At 39.5% G+C, this 26,013-nt stretch overlaps 2 protein-coding genes across 13 annotated transcripts in view; one reads left to right on the forward strand and one right to left on the reverse strand.

The window, feature by feature from the left end:
• NBEA (neurobeachin) overlaps positions 1–26,013 on the reverse strand; it is a 674,173-nt gene that overhangs the window by 197,768 nt on the left and 450,392 nt on the right. For 8 of the 12 annotated variants that reach the window (XM_072795453.1, XM_072795459.1, XM_072795454.1 and 5 more), the window contains 3 exons: positions 25,006–25,149; positions 21,046–21,078; positions 4,723–4,859 (listed from right to left, as the gene is read on the reverse strand). In XM_072795453.1, the coding sequence (XP_072651554.1) occupies positions 4,723–4,859; positions 21,046–21,078; positions 25,006–25,149 (314 nt within the window). The remainder of the gene's footprint in view (positions 1–4,722; positions 4,860–21,045; positions 21,079–25,005; positions 25,150–26,013) is intronic. The other 4 variants (XM_072795460.1, XM_072795455.1, XM_072795461.1 and 1 more) reach the window with 1 other exon arrangement.
• On the forward strand, positions 913–2,364 carry MAB21L1 (mab-21 like 1). Its single transcript, XM_072795464.1, has one exon. The coding sequence runs from the start codon at positions 1,065–1,067 to the stop codon at positions 2,142–2,144; it is 1,080 nt and encodes a 359-aa protein (XP_072651565.1). The 5' UTR covers positions 913–1,064; the 3' UTR covers positions 2,145–2,364.

The following is a 26,013-nucleotide window of genomic DNA, read 5'->3' on the forward strand; positions in this document are numbered from 1 at the left end:
AAAAAGAAAAAAAAATCCAAACCCATGCTAACATATACAAACATCCCCCAAATTACACAGGCACCGGTCCACCTAAAGCCAACTTGCAGATACATGAAAGAGCAAACTTTCAACCTGCGTTTAAAAAGACCTCAAGGATTAACAGACATTAATTATCTTCCTCTAAACGCAAGTTACTGCCTTTTGTCTTAGAAGACCCCATCTAGTTCACTAATTGATGGATGACCATTAATACACCTGTATTTGCATTTCCGCGGTCAAAAGACAAGCAGGGTTTTCAACACAGAAGAGAACCGCTTTGCCAAGTCTTTTCAAAACGTCAATATGCTTCAATTAATACCAAAGCTGAGAGATTCCTCTTGATTTCCAAAACTGTCTAGGTGGCCTGGGTGGTTTTCTGCCGGCAGCAGCCTCCTACCTTTAGTTTGTGTGCCTACATCCACGAGGGGGGATTAATTAGCCGGGCTGGAGCTGAAGGAGGCTGTCGTGACGAGCCCAGTGGCGATTGGCCGCCAGCCTGCCTGGCCCTGCCTTTATAATTTCCACACGAGTGCATCTGGGCTCTTAGACAAACCAACAGCAGCAGCTTCTGACATATACACACGCACACTCACCCCCGACACACTCAGCACACTTTTCCTCCATCTGATTAACAGTCCAGCATACACAATGATTACGGGAAAGCGTAAATAAATACGGAAAGGGTTGATTATTTTGACTACTGGAAGAGCTTTGCTGGGTCTCAGCGCAACTTTTGTTTTCATTACTGAGAAGGTGATCTCTCCCAGCGTTTCTCTCACACAAGGATTCTTTAAAAGAGGAAGAAAGAGCGAGAGAGGGGGGAGGACGATCTTTCACTTTAAGACCGTCTGGGCTCAAAGATACAAGGAAGGGGAGCGCGGCGGCTGGGAGCCCAGCGCTGCCACACGTCGGAGAGCCTTTCCCTACATCTCTGAGCGCGGCGGCCCGTTTCTCCACCGAAGTTGGCTCCAGCTCTAGCAGCCGCATTGGATCCCACAGCTTACTGCGAGACTCCGGTGTACAATCCGGATCTCTGCCCCAACATGATCGCGGCCCAGGCCAAGCTGGTGTACCATCTGAATAAATACTACAATGAAAAATGCCAAGCCAGGAAAGCTGCCATTGCGAAAACTATCCGGGAAGTCTGCAAAGTAGTTTCCGACGTGCTTAAAGAAGTGGAAGTGCAGGAGCCCCGGTTCATCAGCTCCCTCAACGAGATGGACAATCGCTACGAGGGCCTCGAGGTCATCTCCCCCACCGAATTTGAGGTGGTGCTTTACCTGAACCAAATGGGGGTGTTCAACTTTGTGGACGACGGCTCGCTGCCCGGCTGTGCCGTGCTGAAGCTGAGCGACGGGCGCAAGAGGAGCATGTCCCTCTGGGTGGAATTCATTACCGCCTCCGGCTACCTCTCGGCGCGCAAAATCCGGTCCAGGTTTCAGACGCTGGTGGCTCAAGCCGTAGACAAATGTAGCTACAGGGATGTGGTAAAGATGGTGGCGGACACCAGCGAAGTGAAACTGCGAATCCGAGATAGGTACGTGGTGCAGATCACCCCGGCTTTTAAATGTACGGGGATCTGGCCGAGGAGTGCTGCCCACTGGCCTCTCCCCCACATCCCCTGGCCGGGACCCAACCGGGTGGCAGAGGTCAAGGCAGAAGGGTTCAATCTCTTGTCCAAGGAGTGCCACTCCCTGGCCGGCAAACAGAGCTCGGCCGAGAGCGACGCCTGGGTGCTGCAGTTCGCCGAAGCAGAGAACAGACTGCAGATGGGGGGCTGCCGGAAGAAATGCCTCTCCATCCTCAAAACCTTAAGGGATCGCCACCTTGAACTGCCAGGCCAGCCCCTGAACAATTACCACATGAAGACTCTGGTTTCCTACGAGTGTGAAAAGCACCCCCGGGAGTCGGACTGGGACGAGTCTTGCCTGGGTGATCGGCTTAACGGGATTTTGCTGCAACTTATCTCCTGCCTGCAGTGCCGGCGGTGTCCTCACTACTTCCTACCGAACCTAGATCTGTTTCAAGGCAAACCTCATTCGGCTCTGGAGAATGCTGCCAAACAAACGTGGCGACTGGCAAGAGAGATCCTGACCAACCCGAAAAGTTTGGAAAAACTTTAGAGGATGATTTAATCAAAAGCCGAAATGTGATCACTCCTCTCAAAGACCTAATTCAGTGTACACTTCCTGTTGGATTCCTATCTACTATTCCACTTGTCAGTGCAAACAACGTCTTCCTTAAAAAGGAGTAACAGTACAATGTTTAGGCATCATCTCACCCACCCCTCCAAGGGGGGAGAGAAAGAAGTAGGGAAAGAGGATGGAGAAAAAAAAAACAAAAACAAAACAAAAAACCACCCCAAACCCACAAGTATTACAAGACTTCTTTGCGACGGATTTCATATCTCCCTTGAAAAGTACACCGTAATATCCGGAAAACAACCCGGCTGTAATGCAAGACCACAGCGAACACTCTGCCTGAGTATCAATGGATTATAGCAATCCTGGTGATTTAGGTGCATCTGTCTGTGAGTAAACACGATTTGGATATACCATCTGAAGGAATGTGTAATGTATATTTTGATCTGTAACAAATATTGTGATCTCACATTGTCTTTGAAAGTGTGGATGTTGGTGTTTTGTGATTTGGTGAACAGAAGTTAAATTGCCGTTTTTTGGATACTTCCAGACGTTTTCCACTAACAAAGATATACCATTTAAAGGTAGCTTTCCTCCTGGTACTTTTACCTGTCTTTGAAAGTGTCTGAACTTTAAAAAGTTTACATTTTGTTTCGAATATAATGCTTGTTCTATTTCTAACATTCCATAAATATACTTGAAATGTTATTTAAATATATTCAAAGAAATCTGAATTCAGCTTATATAATAACGCTTGAATACCTGAATTATATATTTGAAAAATGCACTTGAAATACACTGGATAACTACTTTTGTGATTTAGATTTTAATTTCTGTTGCTGGTTTTTATTTAATTAGAAGCTAATAAATGAAGTAAAATATAAGTTGTCGTGTCTCACTTTAAATTGTTTTCCTATCAAAAGATGGAATGCTCCGAACCCACTTGAGTATTTTAAACATTTTGAGGAGTGTGCTAATGAAATTATTAAAAACAAAACCCCACCATACTGCAGAAAACTCTTTGTACAGCTACAGAAGATAATGGTCTACTTATGAGACTCTTTCTTTTGACAACAGACACATTTAAATCTACCCTTGAAAGCTTACTCTGCTGGATTAGTAGTTCTGTAGCATTTCTGATAACATAAGGCAAAAATATGTCATGAAGGTAAAGACTGAGAGAAAGTGAACTTACAGTCATAGTGGAAGTTTCAAAGTTTGTGTAACTATGCTGATCAAATAAAGATTATTTCTGACCATTCTATGTCAAATCTTATTTAATGCAGTAAGTGTTCCCTCAGCTGAGTAAGTTCATCAGAAATCTGAAATTTCTTTTTACTTCACAGGGCAAGCTAATGATAAAAGCATCAAGACAAACTTTCAATTATTTAAAAAGCAAATACACTACATTCAGATTCATTTTAAACACTGCATCCTTTGGGAGCAAGAAGTGCAAGAAGTCCTATGACTGTCCTTCCAAGCATTTTAATAGTCAACAAGTGCTGAAAGTGCTAATCACCTATAGGCCTTAAGGTAGATAGTTAATTCAGGCGGGGATAGATTTTAGAATTTCAGTTCTTCTTCTACAAATAGTGTTTTATAATACTTTATATAAAAATTACACCTAAATAATAAAGTTCTGGATCTGTGGGCGCATTTGTCTTTGACTGTTTTCGAATAATTGCTTCTGAGCAATACTGCAAAGAAAGATCTTTGTAAACTGATGCTTGAACGTCTAGCATGGCACTGGATTCTTAACCTCAGGAAAAAAGTTTACAAACTGCACAGTGACATAAAAGTTAAAACAACAACCAGACCGATTTTGAAAGAAAGTGCAGAGGTGGTGTTGCGCTGTCCTAATACCAGATCTTAAGAATCTACACAGTAAGATATCATAAACAAATAAATATTTGTGTATTTCGAATTGTCCAAATTTGTATTTTTCTGGCATTATACCCACAGAAGAACACAAAACATCTGATTGCTAGTATATACTACCTATGTACATTTTAAATCAATGCTTCTCAGAGGATCAATTTCTCTTACTCTTGAATGCACATGTAAAACTCATTCTTACTTCAGGAGATGAGAAAACGCATGTCATAACAGAGACGAATTTATATTTAAAATGCCCCCACCCCAGTTTCCTTACAACTTTTCAATGAATGGTAATTCACATTGCAATGTACACTTTTGGAAACTGAAAGTCATCTTAAGATATTTCAGAAGACCCCTCCCAGTCTTCCCAGGGAGCCTGGGATGCTGCACTCCAGAGACTTTGGAACAATTGGCTTACCTACCAAATCTACTCAAGTGCACACAGAGGCACTCAGGGAGAGACTGTTAAAATGTGCACGCTCTGGTAACACAGGACTTAGAATCATTAATATATTTCCTCGGCCCCGCAAGGTAGGGCATGTGTCATTTCATTCATTTCATTTCCTATGACAAAAATGGAAATGTGCTCCCCTCCCCCGCTGTCATTTAAAACCAGGCAAAATTGAAAACCACTTCCTGCCACAAAAGCCACTAGTACTGTATATGAATTACTCTAACTCACTTTCGTGTCGATCTTCTTGAAGGCAGGATCATCCTCATCTACCTCGAAGTAGATTTCTGTCGTGGTGATGGAGAGAGTCCCCTTGGCCACCACCACAGGAGCGATGAGCTGGGCTGGGGTACTGAGAACCACTGGGCCTGGAAGGCAAGGGCACCGGAGTCAGGCTCAGTCCCTGTGGCCCTCTCCCGCTCCCTCCCCAAAGGCGCCGCAGGTCTTTATTTTTACAGACGCGCTACGAAGTGGAGCCCGTGGACTGCGGCCGGCTTCCTTCGCGGGAGGGAGGGTCGGCTGAGCTCCGGCACCTTGTCTTGTAGCGACAGTAGAGGCCCCGAGAGGTCAGAATACCCGATGAGTGACCCTCAGCGAGGCGGTCTGTAACCCCCGCCTACAAATCCTGCAAATGCCCCGATTCTCCCTTGGAGCAGCACCGGCTTCCGGGAGAGCCTACTGCCCCCGAGACCGGCTCCCGGGGAGGGCCGAGCGCCTCGGCAGCGGCGGACCCACGGGCGGGCGGGCGGCGGGCGGCGGGCGGCGGGCGCGGGCGGCGGGCGGCGGGCGCGACCCGACGCGTGGGGGTCCGAACCCGTGAATTGCGCGGTGCTAACGGGTCTGCGCTTTGCGTCAGGCCGATACACGCCGCAGCCACGCACACGAGGATATTAAAGACGTGTCTTAGGTAGAAAAGAACAGAAATCGTAGCAGTGATTGTTTTCACCGCGAATCCGTCAAACGTGACGAAATTGGTAGACGCTTGAACAAGACGGCTCTCAGGAAAGCGTCCGAAAAGTACCATCTCTCAACTTTTGAAACTAGAGAGACTAATCTTCGGTAAAAGATCTTTAGAAAGTGTGCGTCCTGAGGTGCTTACTTCGGATTCCCTCGATTTGAGCTAATGTCGAAAATCCCGCATTAAAATCACATCAGCTCAAAGGGGATCGCTTAACTGGCCCTTTTAGGGTCCCCGAAGCGGGGGCGTTCTTTGCTATTCTGTACAGTACAGACAGGGAAATCAGGAATTTATTCCTTTTCTTTCTCAGTTTTCTTTCCTTCTCTGTGCGGTAGCGGGGCGCACCGAGCTCCCCTCCGACTCCGCCCCGCCCAGAGGTCAGGGAGTCCCCGGGGTCCCCGCAGCCGCAGCATAAAGGGCGATTAAAAGGCGGGTCCGTCGCGGCCGCTCGGGCTCAGGCCCCTGGCGCGGCTCCGGGCGGCGACACCGGCTCGCACCGGCTCGCACCGCCACCGCCACCGCCACCGCCACCGCCACGGCCGCCGCCAGCAGGCCGGGCCCGGCCGGGCGCGCGGGGGCTGCGGAGCCGCTCAGGTTTCGGGGGAGCAGCCGCCGCCCCCGCCCCCGCCCCCGCCGCCGCCGCCGCCGCCGCCGCGGTCCTGCGCCAGGCACCAGGCCCGGCCTTGCCGCCGCGGGAGGCACGCGCAGCCACGGCCGCTCCTGTCGCGCCTCACGGGGCGGGCGGGGAGCAAACGGCGTCGGCGTCGGCCTTCCCCGCGCCGCTGACCGCCGGGTCGGGCCGCGCCGAGCCCTTTCTCTTACAGGGGTCCCCGCTCCGCGCCCCCGGGGCCCGCGCCGGCCGGTGGGGGGGGCGGGGGGCGGGGGGCGGGGCGCGGACTCGGGCCCGGGGTCTCCGCGGCGGCACCGGGCGCGTCTCGCCCGCACGAGGGTTTTCTTTCCAAAGGGCGAGGCGGTCGATCTGAAGCGCCACTTTAAGGGCTCATCAATCTTAATCTAGGTCGCTCAAGTAATTATGCCCGAATCTCTTGTACGATTACAAGTGGATTTGGGTTTCTATTCCCCAGGCCCTCCTTTGTGTTTATTGGAGGGTCTGTGCGCGCCGCGCGGCGCCTCCCTCCCGCCCCCCGCCCCCCGCCCGCCTCCGGCCGCGGCCTGGGCCTGGGCCTGGGCCTCCGCGCCCTCCTCCGAGGCCCCCGGCGCTCGGCCGGTTCGAGCCGCTCCCTTAACCCTTCCGCCGCCGGGACGCTCCCCCGGACGCCGCTTCTGTTTCCCTCCTGGAGACCTCGGGGTTTGCTCTCGGCCGGGGCAAGGGAGGAGGAAGGCGCCGGGTCCGACCCCGAGAACGGCGTCGTCGGGCCTCGCTGAAGCCTCAGAGGGCGTCGTTCCGCCCACGGGCGGCCGCTGGTTTCTGGTCTGATAGAAGCTTCTGGCATCGGGAGACGAAGAATGGTCAAGAACACTGAAGATGGCGAACTACTCCTCTCTCTTCAAGAGTGATTCAACACATCCAATTAAATTGGGGGCGAAATGGGCAAAAAACCCCACGAAACACATGACCGAAACCATACACACTGCTTTACTGAAATGCACGAACGCATTAAGTGCACACGCATCGCCTCCACCTAATTCTCTGCGTTTTGAAAGGAGGCTGCGCTTCCCTCTGCGTGTACTCCCACCTTACTCTACTGAATTGAGATTTCCTGGGGGTTTTAAGAGGGCTTCGAACTGGTCCTCCTCTAAGAAAGTCGGGCCATGCAATGTTCAGCCTTCATCGTGAGTCATTTTTACCCCTGTCCTTTGGAAATCTCCAATTACAACTTCCAATTCCATAGCATGTTTAAGGAGCACCGAGTCTTTTTGTTGTGGCCTTCAGGGAGGAAACCAGCCGCAGAGAGAAGACGGAGTTAATCCACTACAGCAATAGAGAGAGGGGATTATGTTTTAATCCCCTTTGGGGGAGCCTCTGGATTTTAGGGATCTAATATTAAAATGTTTACATAAGGCACCGTCACAAACCAGCAGATCTCCCATGGAAGGTCTTGTTAATTGAAAGCCTGGGATCCCTTTCCCAATAAAAATAGCTGAAAAAGGGCAGAGTCATCTCTGAGGCTTGAGAGACAGCGATCTAGCAGATTCGCTTCTAGAAGATAACTGGGTACAAATTTAACCTCCCAATTCTGCTTGATGTAGTGAGTTCCCGACTGAACGTAGGTATATCTATTTCAACCACTACCCGAGCAAGGTAGTGAATAAAAGGATACATTATAATAATGTTCTCAGCACAGACTGAAGTAAAGTGATGGCTACTGAAGGCCACTTAAATAAATGGATGGGACAAAACCTCCTTCCCTGTGTTGATGCAGACAATAGTCTTTAACATTCCACGGTGCAAAGTGGTAATTAAAGGAACAATAAGCTTTATTTACTCCTAGAATTGGCAACATAATGTTTCAGAAATATTGATCCCTTACTATTTTTGAAAGGACAGGGATATTACTTGACATTAATTTAAATGCTAATTTAAAATCTGAACTAGAACAAAGATCACCCAAGCATAAGGGAAAGAATCTTCAAGTGAATGAACTCTTTAGGGTACCAGCATCTTTAATCAGTTGAGATGGTAAACCTAGAGTCGAAAACACATATGTTATATATTTGAAAAAGGGAACTATTCATCAGATATATTTTAAAAGTAGAATGTTAAAAAATACTTGTGGGTTTGGATGATTCTACTGAAAACAAAATTCCAAGTCTGGAAGTCTTACTAATATATCAACTTTTTAATAGAGCTTTACAGTTTACAAGGTTCTTTAACAACATTTTTACCTAACTACTAGTTCAATATTCACAGTTTTGGGGGGTAAGGATACTCTCCTGTCAAAGACCACCAGAAACACATCTGTAGCTGAAGAAGCTGGGTTTACTGCTCATTGCAATGACAGAGACACCGGCAACCTAGTAAGAGTGTCAAGAAGGACTTCTGTAGGATCTGGGCTTTGGCTAAGTGATTCTGGGAAGGGTTCAAGGCATACGACTTTGCTCTGGATTGGGCTCTGTCAGGAAGCAGGGATAATTCTGTGATTATGGGTCTTAATAAATCTTATTTAGAGGGAAGGAGGACCAGATCTAGGCTAAAGCTGTAATTAGCATAGAAGCAGTAGTCCCTCATGGGGGGAAAGAGGGGATGTTTGGTATTTAGGTGGTATGCAGGACGACCTTGCTTTTGTTTATGCTTCCACTAAATTATGAAGCTGTTTTTTTGCCTCACATCATCCTGAGACCCTGCTTGATTCTGGTATTCTGTGAGGTTCTTTATGACCAAGGGAACACCAGGGCCTAGCTGTGAACTTCAGGCTAGCTCCTGACAATACAGAGCTTCCTTTTAAGGGTCAGGCAAGTTTCCAGAGGTCAAGGACTGCTTTTCTTTTTCTCACATACAGAAATTAGTCATTTTTGGGGGGGTGTCAATAGATTCTAGGTATTAACAGGAGATTATAGCAATTAAATTTTCAAATAAGGCTAAGATTCTGAGTTTCAATATAAAGTTCAACAAAGAAAATACATGGAGAAAGAGTTGAAGTTTAATTAAAATTGGCATTATATAATTATTTGATGAATTTCAGTTGGCCAAACTTGTATGTGGTGTACATGTACAATGTATTATAGAATTACTTAAATGCTTTCTAAGCTTAGTTTAGTAGGAATAAGAGTTTTATTAACTATACAGATTTTCTTCAACCTCAATTACTTTGAAACCACATGTTCAATTTGCTTTAGGAACACTTTAATGTGATAAAAGACAATTATTTGGGGATAAGAAACACTGATTACTTTTTATAAAATTATTCAACTTAAAATCCTGACATTGTTTCAAAGAAATAGAACTAATCTGAAATTCTTTGTATTTAGTCCAAAAGGATATCATTCCAAAAAAATTTTTAAACAAAAACATAAAAAAGAAATCATTCTTAAAATTATTTCTATACTCTGATACAATTTGTAGGAAAATGACTCATAGCACGAGTGACTGAACATATGTAAAATATTTGCCTGCATTGGATGGATGTCTATTATTTTTAAGTATGGCAATATCAATTTAAAGAAAACATTTTGGGGGGCCTGGGTGGCTCAGTCCACTAAGCATCTGTCTTTGGCTCAGGTCATGATCCCAGGGTCCTGGGATGGAGCCCCACTGAGCAGGGAACATGCTTCTCCCTCTCCCTCTGATCCTTCCCTTGCCTGTGCTCTTGCTCTTGCTCCTGCTCTCTCGCAAATAAATAAATAAATAAATAAATAAATAAATAAATAAATAGTTAAAAAATAAACATTTGTCCCATAGAATTAAAAGAATAACATGCTTTAATTTCAAAACAACTTAAACTAATGAAGAATATAAGAAAGTTGAAACCTGTTTTGAAATCTTAGGGAAACTTTTGGCATGAAAAAAATGGAGGTGTTTGTGTGTTTGCCTGGGGGAGAGGGAATTGGTGGAAATGCTGCAGAAGATCTGAGATTTCTATTATCCAGAATAGTTCCCTGGGTTTCAGGCATTTGAAATGCCCCAAGAAAAAAGAAAGTATAGTAACAAAATCTCTAGACAATGACTCTTTCATGTACAGAAAATATTGATAGTGGTCCAAATATACCACCAAAATAATAATCCTTTGAAGTTTTCAAAAACTTGAATGAAAGTAGTTTATGCTTGAGTTTATGCTGTTTATGCTTGAGTCAAAAAATACAACATGAACCACTAACAGAATACGTATCTCAAGAATTATGAATTTAACTTCCAGCATTATTCCCTCACTCCCTAACACACAATCTGTTACAAACCCAAATTTTATACAAAGCTCATGATCTATCTTTAGACTGAGATGGACAATAACCACTCATCCCCATAGTGCACTGATTTCCTTAGATTATTACTGTACAAAATGAGACATATGTTTAAGAACCACATCAGTGTTTTCAGAGCTGAGTAAATCTACTTCTGGTAAAACTCAACAGAGTCTGAAACAGAAACAGAAGGAATAGAGCCTTCTCTACACAAGCACAAATGAAGACTGAATTTTAACAAAATATTTGTTCATCATGGCAGAACACTTATTTTTGCACTACTATTATCTAACATCTCATCTTATTTAATGTGTTTATAATAAATAAGTTTTAAAAGTACAAGAGATAATCTGATAGGCTCTAGTTTTAACCTGCCACTTGAGTTTTCCAATTTACTGTAGAGCAGATAATCCTATGTTAAAAATAAATCAACAAAAACTAGTGTATTTTCCACGAAGACAATGATTTCACAGGAAAAAAAGCATATACAGCATATATGGTCTAAGTAAAATAAAACAGGTTTTTTAGCACAAAAATATACTTAAAAAGTGATAGTTTTAATGTCCATTATGATAATTTGTTCTGCCTTTTGATTCAATAGGTGATCCAGATGAGATTTGTGTTTCTACTTATATCACATTTAGTTCAACATATGGAATACATTTTTCACTTTCTGGAAGGGTAGTGACTCTTTTATGGCACTAGGATATCATTTAATGATTGAGAAGAGTAAATTCCTGCTAGACTAGATGAGTGAATAAATCAGAGGAGATGATTTAAATCTATGGGACTAGGAGAACCAAGTCTTTGTATCCCTTGGCTGGAGTAAATGCTTTGTCTTTCTTATTCCTATAGTTTCCTGGGTGCATCTTTACTGTAGCCTTATAATTTATTAAATATATGTGTATAGAAGTCTGTTTCTACCATTTGGCATAGCTACTTACAGAAAAGGGCATTATCTTCTTATCTAACACAGTATCTGTCACATACTATGCAATCTGTCTTTTCTTTTTTTTTTTTTTAAGATTTTATTTATTTATTCATGAGACACAGGCAGAGGGAGAAGCAGGCTCCATGCAGGGAGCCTGATGTGGGATTCGATCCCGGGACTCCAGGATCACACCATGGGCCAAAGGCAGGCGCCAAACCACTGAGCCACACAGGAAGCCCCTGCAATCTGTCTTTATGGGATTGCATAGAGAAAAAGATATACACCATTGTCCCATTTGCATGTCATAGTATAAAGGCCACTTACATGAAGAGATCACACCCTTTACATTTTTCTGGAATTGATTTCAAATTGTTCTTTAAAAACATGAAAGACAGTGCATTTTGGAGAAAATATAAATAAAAATGCTGAAAACCAACACGAGTTATAATGTAATTGGTCATTCTAGCTAGGTCACATGCATACTATTATTTTTTAAATGGCATAATTTTATAACTGCCATATTTTTCCTACCAATTTGTTCCCTCTTTGTAAATTAAATGCTTAGAGCACTATATTTAACTCAGGATTCATTCATTCATTCATTCATTCATTCATGTAGTCAACAAAAAATATTCACTGTTTTTGGTTTGGTACTAAGAGCATATAGTAAAGTATGAGACATGAATTTTACTCAAGAGCTTATAGGACATAGTAAAGATAAGAAACATATAGGAATGGAGAGGACATAAGGGAGGAAAGGTAGCTAAGGATTATTAAAGCACTTTATATGAATTGATCTCATTTATTCCTCATAACAACAAACCTACGAGAGAGATACTGCTATTTGGGTCCATTTTACAGATGGGAAATGCGACTAAGTGCTGAAGTAATTTAGGGAAGGTCATACAACTAGTAAACGGTAGAGACAAGATTCAGATGTGATTATCTGACTTCAAAGTCAGGGCATTTAACTTATGTACACTGCCTCCCAACAAGAGAGGGGCAGAAAAATATTCATCGACATTCACTGAACTGTGATGATTCCCATCCAGTCTTTCTTGGGAGTAGGTGTAGTTGGGACAGGATGACAGCAGCAACATTTGAAGTGAGCCATAGTGGATGGGTAGTATGTGTACAGGTGGATATGCAAGGGAAGAGCACTGTGAGCAGGGCAGTTGAGTCTGCACAAACACACAGATGCAGCACGTGAACAGGAGTAAGTAGGACCGGCCAGTGATTAAGATGTGTAAAGCAGGGGCCTGTGTGAGATGAACTGAAAACACCCAGCTGCCAATGTGAGCTGTTTCAGGAATGTTTAAGGAATCAAATATTAAAGCTCAGTTATTACAGTGTGTGGGGCAGCGGTGTTTATCCCTTCTGGTGGTCACACATCTTGCTGAGAAGACAGTTAAATATATAGCTCCTTCCTAGAAAATTCACATATCAACATCTGTGCATCTGGACTGTATAATAAATGAAGGATTCGTATTTTGGAGAAAAATGAAAATTTGTCATTTATCTTGATGCTCTCCTCTATCTAAAGACCTTTCCTTTTTTTTTTTTTTTTTAATTTATTTATTCAGAGAGAGAGAGAGACTGAGAGGCAGAGACTCAGGCAGAGGGAGAAGCGGGCTCCATGCAGGGAGCCTGACGCGGGATTCGATCCTGGGTCTTCAGGATCAGATCCCGGGCTGCAGGCGGCGCTAAACTGCTGCACCACCGGGGGTGCCCTAAAGACCTTTCCATCTCTGCACTAGTCACTACCTCTTTTTCTCCAATTTCAGAAAATCCATCTTTCATTCTGTTCAAACCAGTTAATCACTCTACCTGGGATTTGGTCCTACCCATCTTGCTGCCTCCTTTAGCTACTGTCTTCTCTTTGTCCTTTTCCTTCCTTCGTTGAGCTTCTAGGTATCAGTTTCTACCTCTTCCTCACTCCTATTCACTCCTTTTGGCCTCAGTCTCATCCTCTACTTAGGCCAAAGTGGTAGGGGAATATATATGAATTAATATGTTAAAAGCTTGGAAAACTCTATCCATCAATTAAAAAAAAAAACAAACCTGTGTAACATTTATATTTAAACCCAAAATTTTCCAAACACACTTAGTTATACTTTTTCTCCTTTGTTAACATATTTCAAAACACCTGTGTTCCTAGAAATATCACTTTGAAAAATGTTGAACGAGTGTTCCTTGACTTCTAGAGCACACTACTCTCTATTGTTCTCTTCCTGCTTGACTTCCTTCTTGGTATCCCTGATGGGCTCTGACTTTGGACTGTTGTTCTTCTTAGATAGTCTCACTTTTTCTTGGGTGATTTCAGTGTTTCTTTTTTTTTTTTTTTTTAAAGATTTTATTTATTTATTCATGAGAGACACAGAGATAGAGAGAGAGAGAGAGAGAGGGAGAAAGAGAGGCAGAGACAAAGGCAGAGGGAGAAGCAGGCTCCATGCAGGGAGCCTGACATGGGACTCGATCCCGGGTCTCCAGGATCAGGCCCTGGGCTGAAGGCGGCACTAAACCGCTGAGCCACCCCAGCTGCCTGATTTCAGTGGTTTTAATTGTAAACTCCATGTCCCACTTGGCTCTCAAATTCCAAACCTTTATATATTTGACCAAGCTGAACCAATCATCTCCTCTCCCCTGAAACCCAGTGGTCTTCACATTCTTGATCAAACACATTTGATAGTTCCTATATCATTCCTACTCCCAAGACAGGTTTCCCTTATTCTTACTCCTCACAACCAGTCCATTATCACAGTCCCTGACATATTAGTGTTTTTGGTTTGTTTGCTTTTGTTTTTTTTTTTTTTTTTTTTTTGAAGCTGTCCCCTTTGCTTTGTTGCCACCACCAATTTAAATTTAGTTCAGTCTCTCATCACCTCTAGTTCAGACAACAACCTTTTACCTCACGTTTGGGCATCCTAAAACATTGAGCTACACAGTCGTCTGAGTGATTTTTGAAAAAATATATAAATTGGATTTTATCATTGCCATGCTTAAAGTCCTTCATTGCCTCATTATAGCCTTTAGGATAAAAATCCAGGTTTCTTATGGCAAATAAAGCTCCCCCAGCAAGCTTGTTAGTCTCAACTTCAGAGACTCCTTGCCTCATACTTTTACCTAAATAACTTAGAACTACTGTTTCACAGGGAAGGTGATATTTTGGCATATGATGTTTTCCATAGTCAGCAACAACTCTTTATATTTCCTAAATCCTTTACTTATGTTTCTGGACTCAAGATAGGAAACACCTATCCTAGGAAGGCTTTCCAGAATAAACATGGTGGTCAAGGGTCCTGTTTTGTGTTATTGTGGTTTCCTTTGTATATCTAGGTTGCTGTTGTTTTTCATTGCCTGTTTTTCCTCTAGACTATAACCTCCTTGGAAGCAGAAACTTTAATCATATGTGTTTTTTTACTCCAAGCACCACCATAATGTCATGCATATAGTAAATATTCAATATCTACACTTGTTTTGCTTGGATAACCACATCCAACCTCCACCAAGTAGGAATCTGGCATCGGAAAATAAGGACCTGGCAGGTCCTTCCAGCTCTTAATTTTTACTGTGTGCAATGAATTTTGACATTTTGTATTTGAACTTATTTTTTTTTATTTAACTTAACAAAAATATGCTGGTAATGATACACATAGCTGATTTGCTTACCCACCAATGGGTTGCAACTTGGAATTAAAAACCAAGCAAACAAACAAAATAAAAAAAAAAAAAAAAAAAAAAACAACAAGCAAACACTGATATGGTAGAATGAACAAGGGCTTTAACAGAATCAGAAAAGTGGTTGCTTGTGATGTGATCATTAGTAAATACCATAATGTCTAAACTCTAATCTCCATACCTTAAAATGAACTACAATATCTAATTCAGTTTTAAAATTATCACCTGTAGTATTGTTTTCTTTCGACAAATGTAAATTATGTCTCTCTGCTTCATTTGCCCAACCACACCTACCTCTTTACTACCTATCAAACTCATTTTGCTCTCCCCCTGAAAACTGGTTGGTACATTGAGATTCCTCTTCCTAGATTAATCCTAGATGGAAGATTTTTTTCTGTGATATCTGGTTCTTAACTTTCCTATTTTATATACAAATTGAAGGAATAATACTACAACTATATTTAGCATTAATAACATAAAATGAAAAAAAATCCAACAGAATTTTGGATTAAAAAAGCATGAAAAACTGCAATCAGTCATCATCCCCCCCCCCCCCGCCTTTTTTTAAGGATTTTATTTTTAAGTAATCTCTACGCCCAATGTGGGGCTCAAACTCACAGCCCGGAGATCAAGAGTCCCATGCTCTACTGACTGCACTAGCCAGGTGTCCTGTAATTGGTCATATTCTGATCAACTAAACTGCCTACACATTCTATCTGGAAAAGGACACAACAATATTTAGATGAGCAACTCAGTCTACTTTCCCTTCTTTTTTGCTGATTAAAAAGTTCTTATATTTATTGGGCTGATGATTTGAACTGATGAAGTAGATTCTACTGTGATAACCACTTATAGGTTGATGGCCATGTAAATGCATGTTCTTAGTGCTGACTGCTTAAGGACCTGTAGGCTATCACTCTGACTCTGTAGCACCAAGCTACAGAAATAAAATAATCAAATAAATAAAATATTTGCACTATGAGAAGATTTGTCCTTTTGTATAGTATGTCTCTAAATGTAGTGATAAAATCAGTTTATGTATAATGTTTGAATTAGTTCCAAAGTCTTCTAGAGAGAGTATCAGAGGTCTCACAGGTATGGCAGTGTGAGATGATGAATACTCAACTCTTCCTCTTCTCTAAGTTGCCAACATCCACAGTTTGACGATAAGAAAAGTTTTGTTATCATCCATTTCTTTGCCTTCAAGTGTGACAAACAAGATGACCCATATATTTCCAGTAGATGATTAATATGCTCATTCACATACTTTTTTATAAAAGCATAGGAAAGTTTAGTCCTGCATATAGGAGAGATCTGGTGTACTGATAAGTTAGCTCTGTTCTTGATCTCTCCTGCTTTTCAGGTTGGAAATAAGTATAACTATAAGTCTTAGAGGAATTACTTTATGGGAAATCCTCTGTACAGAGAAACAAGTAAAAAATAAAAATTAGTCTCGACTAGAACACTGTATTAGGAAGAATAGACATTGTTGTGGTTCATGAAACACTTGCAGCATAACAAAGGATGGCTTCTTAAGGAAAGATGTAAGAATGTTATATATGATCTGAAGCATGGCTGATGGTCTACTAAATAATAGTTGCATTTGTCTTTTTATTATATTTTAAATTTACATAGTTTGGTTAGCAGGAATGTGTTATGATTAAGAGTACCTTAAAAGTGTTCCTATAGACTACAGGGTTGAAAGAAACATACATTTTTGGAACTGATGAAATAATGGATTATAGCAAAATGTTATAGGCTCTAAAATGGTCTTGTGCACATTGTAAAAATAATGAGGACAGAGTAAAAAGGCTAGTGAAGGTAAAGCTTTTATTTTTATAGCTCTTTAACTGAATCAAAAAATTAAGTCAGAAATTTAAATATTTTAGCTTTTGTAGGCAATGAGCATGTTGTTAATGTTGTCTTCAAGAGCTCTGTGAATTCTCTGTTTGAAGCTGAATGTGAACCCTTTGGGTATACTATTTATGACTGGCAAAGCAACTTCCTAATTCAAAGAGAGAGAAAAAAGACTTATAAAGACTCATAAGGCTTTTTCAACATCAAATAGCTTTTACTAAACAATATTTTGATGAGTTAAGTGTGAGTGAGTCAGGGACATATGGATTAAATTTCCCTTGAAATACACATGGGCTTAAAAATTAAGGGGAAAATACTGAGCAAAATGTATTTTAGAGAATCCAGAATGTTTAAAAGACATTTTCCCCCTAAATACAAATGTCAGATTGATTCAATTCCTAGTTACATTCTGTAACTAAAACTACATAAAATAAATATGGAGAAATCTTGTAAAAACTACTAGTTTTATTAGGGAAAGACTGTTCATTAACCATATGCAAACTGTATTGCACAGAGTAGTTAGGCTTCTGCAGATATGATCTGAGTATGAGTTTATCTGTATCTATATAACATTGAACTTGTTCCTTCTACAGCACTTGTTCTCTTATTCCATTGAACAATTATAATAAAATTTTTCTGTTTAGTTTAGAATTTTTTTAAATAATATTTTTCTCTGAAAAACTTTCAGCTTTTAGAATTTTGTTTCTGTATTTTTATTAGAATTTTCTAGAATCTTGAGTTCTTCCTTCTTAAATGCTATATATTTTGTTTTATCCTCAATTTTTAGGTAACATTCAACTTATATATAAACAACTTTGCCTCTGTTACCTGGACATTCCAAGTTAGAATATCTGAAGGCCTACAGTATCTATCTGATGATCTTAATTGTCAACTTTCATTTATTAAGCTAGACCTATTTTAGGTTGTAACTTCCTGGTTACCAAAGTTACTGAGAGATAGTGGTGGCAGGGCTAATTATCCTGATGATTTTTTTTTTTCTGTCAGTTTCTGAGTCCCAGGGTTCTGCATCCTAAGAGATGTTAGTGAGTAAGCAAATCAGCGTGTGAATGCAGTAAAACAGAGACTTAGGGAGGTAGGAATGGTTAACCTTAAAACAAATGCTAAGCAAGTTTCCAGTCCCCAATTATTTGATACTATTTTTACTTTGAATCAGTAGAATAAAGATAACACAAAACAGACAAAAAATTTGACTAGTGAACAACATGAAAAGCAGTCTGAAAAGATATAGCCCTCTTACATCAGTGAGAGTATACCTGAGAACTCCTTAGGGCATTAAAGGTGTGCCCTGCAGGGAACCTGTCACACAGGAGAATTTCCTTCTGATTACATCCTGTTTCTCTTAGATGTCCTCCTTATTTCTATATTTTTTCATTCTTAAATTCACATAATGCATTTTTTCTGAGTTGCAGATTTTTGATTTTGTGGGTGGTATAGTGTGTGTGTGTAAAGGATTACAAATCTAGCACTTTGAAAAAGCCACATAAAAATATCCAACTCATATTCCAACACTTTTTTCCCATGTCGCTAGTTTTCTATACTAGTTACTCTTTTTAAATATGCAAAATAATATTATGATCCATTGGTTATACAGTATCTCCTTCATGTGATAGAGAAAACATTTTTTGTTTAAGAGTCACGGTGGTATCTTGACTTTAAACATGGGAACCTTAGGAGATATTTAGTTAAAATGATACAATTAGCAGCAGCTGGGGTAGAAGTAAGATTAGTTCTTACCTTGAAAAGTCAAGTGACGAGTTGAGTAATTTGAATAATTCAACTGGTATGAGCATATGATTTAATAATTCAAGCACCCACATACTTAATTTTAATAGCTTAAAATTTTTTGCTTCTTGGTTTTGTATAAAGGAACTAGATAATAATCTCAGCTTTCTAGCTTATTTCATCCTACACTAACTCTTTCAATGGGAACCTTTTAAGGACAGGTAATTGTATTAGAAGATTTCTTCATGGTTCAAAGGTACATGGGATATGGTCACTATACTTAAGGAGTTTAGAGTCTAAGAGGAAGGAGAAAACATACAGAAAGGCATCTTATATAAGCGTCTTAAGAATGATATAATCAAAATTTTAGTGTGGCTATAATAAAAAAGACAGATAATAACCAGCATTAAGGATGTGGAGAAGTCTGATTCTTGCACACTGCTGATGGGAATGTAAAATGATACAATCACTTTGGAAAACAGTCTAAGGAAGCCCAGGTGGCTCAGCAGTTTAGCTCTGTCTCCAGCCCAGGGCGTGATCCTGGAGACCTGGGATCGAGTCCCACATCGGGCTCCCTGCATGGAGCCTGTTTCTCCCTCTGCCTGTGTCTCTGCCTCTCTCTTTCTTTCTCTATCTCTGTGTCTCTCATGAGTAAATTAATAAAATCTTAAAAAAACAAACAAACAGGGGGGATCCCTGGGTGGCACAGCGGTTTAGCGCCTGCCTTTGGCCCCCAGGGCACGATCCTGGAGTCCCGGGATCGAGTCCCACGTCGGGCTCCCGGCATGGAGCCTTTTTCTCCCTCCTCCTGTGTCTCTGCCTCTCTCTCTCTCTCTCTCTCTCTCTCTCTCTCTGATAAATAAATAAATAAATCTTAAAAAAAAAAGTCTAGCAGCTCCTCAAAAAGCAAAAAATAGTTATTTGACCCAGCAATTTCATGCCTAGGTTTCTCAAGAGAAACGAAAACACAAATGTTGACATAAAATGTTGTACATGGCTGTTCATAGCAGCATTAAGCACAGCAGCCGGTGATCCCTGGGTGGCTCAGTGGTTTGGCACCTGCCTTTGGCTCAGGGCGTGATCCTGGAGTCTCAGGATCAGGTCCCGCATGGGGCTCCCTGCATGGAGCCTGCTTCTCCCTCTGCCTGTGTCTCTGCCTCTGTCTCTCTCTCTCTCTGTGTCTCATGAATAAATAAAAAATCTTAAAAAAAAAAAAGATTACAGCAGCCAAAGGTATAAACATGCCAAATGTCCATCGATTAATGGATAAACAAAATATGATATATCTATATAATGGAATATTATTCACAATAAAAAGGACATGCATGCTAGAACATGGATGAGACTTGAAAACATTATGTGAAGTAAAAGAAGCTAGTCACAAAAGACCACATATTATACAATTATATTTATATGAAATGTCCCAAAGAGTCAAATCTCCAGAGGCAGAAAGGAGATTTGTGGCCCACCAGGGCTGTGGAGTGGCCATGGGAGAATTCGGTGGAATAGCCAAAGAATATGGAGGTTTCTTTTTTGGTGTGATGAAATGTTCTAAGATTGTGATGATGGTTGCATAACTGTGAATATACTAAGAAACATTAAATTGTGCCCTTTAAATGGGTCTGGTGTATGGTATATGAATTATGTCTCAATAAAATTATTACCACAAAAAAGTTATGGGGTGACAAAAGTGGCTAGTGAATACTTCATAAAGTGTTTAATATAGTTATAAAAAATGGGTAGAGATTTTGACAGGTGATAAGGGAAGATGCAGAATAGAGATGTGCGAAGGATATTTCAGGCAAAGAAAGAAGTTTGGATATTGGTGTAGGCCTGTGGAAAATCTTACAAAGTGGATGGATGGATTACTGGTAATAACAGTTTACATATATAAACAAAAAAATTTGTCTTTAATAATTTTCAGAATTGGTAAGCCATAAAGGACCCATAAGTATGATGATGAATTCAGAATTCCCTAAGTTGACAAAATTTGTAATATTTGGAAATAGCAATATAGAAGTCTGTACAATTCTATACCTACTACAGAAAATATTTCTACTGTCACTTGGTGTATGTGACAGAACTATCACTCTAAAAAAAATGAGGTGCATTTTATCAGTGGGACACAATTCTATCAGTTGAATTAAATCATTCACTTGTCAATTCATATAAATTTGAGTTAATCTTAAATTTTAGTTAATGATTATTTCATGAAATAATCTGCCAAGCTGAGTTTCAAATTAAAATATATACTGGGATTTTAGATTAAAATCAGTTGAATTATACTAATTAATTTCAATGCTTCAAGTAACAACATAATTAGTAAATTGAAATTTTTTAGTTATGTATGGGATCTTAGGTGCTAATTCACTTTGGTGAATCACTACAAACTAAAAAAGCAATTAAAATAAATTAAGTTAGGTGGTATTAATATAATAACTAATTCATTCACATTCTTCTATATTATATTAGCCATTTGCTACAATGCATAATAAATAGAGTAATTAATAATCACATACATTTAACTTGCCTTTTGAGATGAACAGCTTGGGAAGAAAAAGAACTAAAAGTGAAACAGAAAATTGTATGACATTTAAAGCTGTAGAACTTTGTGGACCATTTTCTCTTTATTAAAACTAAAAAACTCAAAGACAGACAATGGGAAAAAACACAAGAGTCAATATTTAAATAAAGTGGTGCTAAAAACCCCCCTCTATCAGATTTTTTTTAACTTACCAGAATGACTTCAGAGAACAGATTTATAAAACTGAAATTAATTATTGTGCATATTCACAGACTTCTAGATATAGTATAATGGAACCAGTGTAAAAATTGACGTATAAGGTCTTGTTTTTACATTATTGTAGAAGAGTCTTTAAGTATATACACATGCATTTTTATTTTTTATTATTTTTATATTTATTTATATTTATGTATTTATTTATTTATTTATTTATTCATTAAAAAAAATTATTCATGAGAGACACAGACACACAGAGAGGCAGAGACACAGGCAGAGGGAGAAGCAGGCTCCATTCAGGGAACCCAGCGTGGGACTCGATCCTGGGTCTCCAGGATTACACCCTGGGCTGAAGGTGGCGCTAAACCACTGAGCCACCGGGGCTGCCCTATACACATGCATTTTTAAATATACTATTTGTACATTTTAATTCAAACCATAAACTATGTATTTTAAAGGAAATACATTATTTTATTTACTTCTTAACCTTACACAAGCTACTTAATCTCTCTTGGTCTCTGTAGCCTCATTTGTAGAATTAGGGTAATAATGGTATCTAGTTTATAGAGTTACTGTGAATATTAAATAGGTTACTGCATATAAAGCTCTTTGAACACTTCCTGGTTCTTAGTAAGACATGCTAGTTATAGTTACTCTTCTGACTCTTTTTTTGTTTTTATAAACAGAAATTGATCCTAGCTTTTAAATCTCCAAATATCTTAACTAAATTAATAGTTCCCTTAGTTTTCTATTCTTATTAGCATCTTTTTTTTCCCCTGGTATTTAACTTGACTATTAAGAAATATTGCATAATGACAAATTACAATGCATGGTCTCCTCATCTGTGTGTCAGCAAAACAGAGCTTTGTAAGAAGAGGAAAATGAATTATGCTAATCAGCAGATTTAGGTTTACCATTATTATTACAAAAATAGTGTCCTCATTCCCAGAATATCTAAAATCTACGAATTCTAATTATTTTTATATTTTTGAAGGTATATTTCTTACACTACTAATATGTAAGCTATATCACTAAGTCATGAAAAGATAAACCTGTAATTTTCATCTCAGAGGTAGAAAGTGGGCATTTGTTATTTTACATAATATTTCCAGACACCAAGTATTAGATTATATTCATTTTGTGCACAGATTTTAGGATCTCCTGGATTTTATTTTATTTTTTTCTCCTGGATTTTAATGTGGACTTAGCTCTCCTATGATAATAGTGAGGTGTTCCTTAGGATAGTACTATTTGGTTATTTAGAACAATAAATTACATATAAGAAAGTCATTATCATTTAACAAATTTTAATTTCTGAGACAAAGACAATGAAAACAGTTACATATTTTCGTAGTCAGAAATTTCATTAACAGCTGATTTTTAAAAAATCTAAGAATACTTGTTTATAATTAACTTCTAAAAATGATTTTTATGTGACATTGTCACTGTCACACCAGTCTAGTTAATAGGCCTCAGCATTTACAAAATAAATATATATCTATATATCATATATATCATGCAGACTATTTGTTACCCTTACTTCTCCTTTCACAAAACATCCATCCTTTCCTTCTTTTCTACCGAATTCAAAGCTCAGAGTCACATTTGTGGACTGCTGTTTTAAAGAGGAACATTATAGACTAGATAGGGGATCAATATTTTAGGACAGTTTGTAAGATTTATCAGACACAAGGATAATGCAAAAAGAGTATTCATTAAAACCAGGTGGAAATGGATAGTAGTGAATCTGCTCAAAGAAAAATCTGTTTAAAAGACAAGTTAGGGGGCACCTGGGTGGTTCGGTAGTAGGTTGAGTGCCTTCAGCTCAAGTCATGATCCCAGAGTCCTGGGATTGAGCTCTATGTCAGGCTCCTTGCTCAGTGAGGAGCCTGATTTTCCCTCTCCTTTTCCTTGTTCTTGCTCTTGCTCACTCCCTCTCTCAAATAAATAAATAAAAATTTTAAAAATTCTTTTAAAAAAGAGAAATTAGAGAAGTCTTGACAGAATGAATTGGTCAAGAGCCACACAATTAAATTTTTAAACAATTTATTGCAAACATACTTTCATTGTTCTTTAGATATTTTAACTTAATGTTATTTTGGGAATTTTCCTTATAAGTATAAATAATATTAATAATTACTCTAGCTACCATTAAAAGAAAGAAACATAAAGAAGTTATGAGTCTTTACTGGATTTTGCCTCTGATAGTATGGGGCAGATCTTATTATAATAAACTTTATGGTACCAGCCAAATTTGTATCAACTAATTAATTACCTTTATAACAGGAACTAAGGACCAGAGTCTAAACTAAATTGTATAATTACTGAGCATATTTACTAGCACATTATTTATGTGGATGGGGAAAGACAATGTATTATCTGAAAAGGTCATGAGTCATGTTTATAAATTTTCTTTAGTTCTTTAAAATCAAGAATAAAACTAAGAAAAGAGAAAACAAATCTGTGGGCAAAATGAAACCACAGACTTCATTTGCTTAAATTTCCAAATGGCCTCAGAGAAAATCTCAGAACTTTTAAAACAAAGCACAAAAACAAGAAACCAAAACTTCAACATTTGCTTAGGAATTCAAGGCAAACATTTGTTCATAGACTTAGGATTAGTTTTAAACAGGACAAATAATTTTCATGATACAGAAATGTTAGTGACATAGTTATATCCAGGAACTGGCATTAGAGTGACCTTATTAAACATTTTCTAGATGAGAGAGAATAAGGTGCTATCTCTAGTTTACAATTAATAAGAACATCTCTTCGATAAAATAGAGAATCTCTAACTGGCAGAAACATCGTTGGAGGTTTTCACAAAGCATGCCAGATAATTTTGAGCACATTTCTGGAAACAAGAGTGCTATTTTGTAAACCGAATGATGAGTATAATTCCACTTTTCTATTGCCATCTGCCACCCGAACACTGTACGGGCTGAAAATACATAATTGAGGTAAAACCCAGCCACTTTTCGAGATCTGAAGCAGGAGTTTTTAACTTGAGATCTAGTATATGATTCTATGGACTGTTTCCAGGGGTCAGGGAACGCTCTGAAGTTGTGTACAAAATTATATGTACACCTTCATGAAGCAATCGGTTTTCATCAGGTTCTCAAGGATGGTTTAAAACCCAAACAAGGTTATGGCCAACACATATATCCATATTCACATATCCCACATGGTTGTTGCAGATTCTGCTCTCAATTGACCTTAGACCAGCACCAGGACAAGGTGAAAACAAGAATGTCTGCTAATGGTGGAGACCAGCAGTGTGGGTATACAGAAAAGCACCAGGGACATTCTGAAGAGTGGCAGTAGCAGGGAAGACATGGCAATTCGAGTGTCAGCTGACTGACGTGGCCATTCTTCATAGTTGTTAGCAGGCTAGAGTCACAGGTAAGTCATTAAATCTATCATTCTGTCTCCCCTTCCAATTATTTAGGCAGTTAGATGGGACAACTTATGCTATGTACTATTTCTCCTGTATGAAAAAGTTGCTCCTCATTACAAAGAAAGTAGATGCAGCGATTCATTTATTATTAGTAAAACACACATTTGTTTGGTAGGTACTTTCCTCTCTCTAATGCTAGAAGTGAGATGAAGTAAATTATTAATGTTCACATGATTCAGCATCGTTCCAACCACTGGCACCAACTCATTTGCCAAGAGATCGATCTTAAATTGGGGAACTTTGTGTGTAATTATTACTTACAACAAACAGAAGAAAGATACTTAAACATTTACCTGCAAGATTGTCGATTTCTTTCTCCTGCAGGAGACTTACTGCATCATCATCTCCTTCCAGCATAAGTTCTGTCTCTGCATTTTGATTCACTATTGCTTGACTTCTGAAGGTTTTCTTGGACTTTACCACATCTTCTTCAGTGCCTAATCACATTGGAAATATAAGAATTTAGGTTATTATGATTGTTTGGCTTTCAGTATTAAAAATAACCTATTACTTTCTGATAATTACATAACGCATTTACATAGGACTTTACAATTACCTTCTTTTACCTTCTTTATCTTGTTCAGTGTTTAAAATAACTGAGAAAGGCGCGGTGGTGGTGGTAATCAATAACTGACCCTTATTTACAGAGGAGGAAACAGGCTGAGAAAGCTCATTCCACACTGAGTGACCAAGAGTTGGCTGATGATTGAGAAAATCTTGATTCTATAAATCCATGTCTGGGGGCTCTAAGATGACCACTTTTCTATAAAAAATCTGCATCTCATCACAAACTTGGTTTTCTGATACATAAAAGCACACAATTTTGCTCAACTATACTTTTGTGTGAATTAGATAATCAATTAGTCAGATCATTTTTGAAGATAGGTTAAGTATGAAGAAAACAAGAACATGCCCATATCTGAAAAGTGAAGTGGTTGTCACTGGGAGGCTACAACTGGGTGGAGTTAGGCATGATGCAGACCTAAAATGTGCTGGACAAGAGCTAATTCCTTAACAGTCAGTGAAATCAATAATGTTTTTCTAAACTGATAGCCTTATTTTGTTATATAAAATAGCAGAGAGGGATCCCTGGGTGGCTCAGCGGTTTAGTGCCTGCCTTTGGCCCAGGGCATGATCCTGGAGACCCAGATCAAGTCCCACGTCAGGCTCCCTACATGGAGCCTGCTTCTCCCTCTGCCTGTGTCTCTGCCTCTCTCTCTCTGTGTCTCTCATGAATAAATAAATAAAATCTAAAAAAAAAAATAAAATAGCAGAGAAGGCCAAAAGTACAAAAAACAAAG

The sequence above is a fragment of the Canis lupus genome, chromosome 24 (assembly GCF_048164855.1).
Source record: "Canis lupus baileyi chromosome 24, mCanLup2.hap1, whole genome shotgun sequence".
Lineage (NCBI taxonomy): Eukaryota > Metazoa > Chordata > Mammalia > Carnivora > Canidae > Canis > Canis lupus.

Excerpts from the sequence above, each read along its gene's own strand:
- MAB21L1 (XM_072795464.1), top strand. The coding sequence starts at position 1,065 with ATGATCGCGGCCCAGGCCAAGCTGGTGTACCATCTGAATAAATACTAC.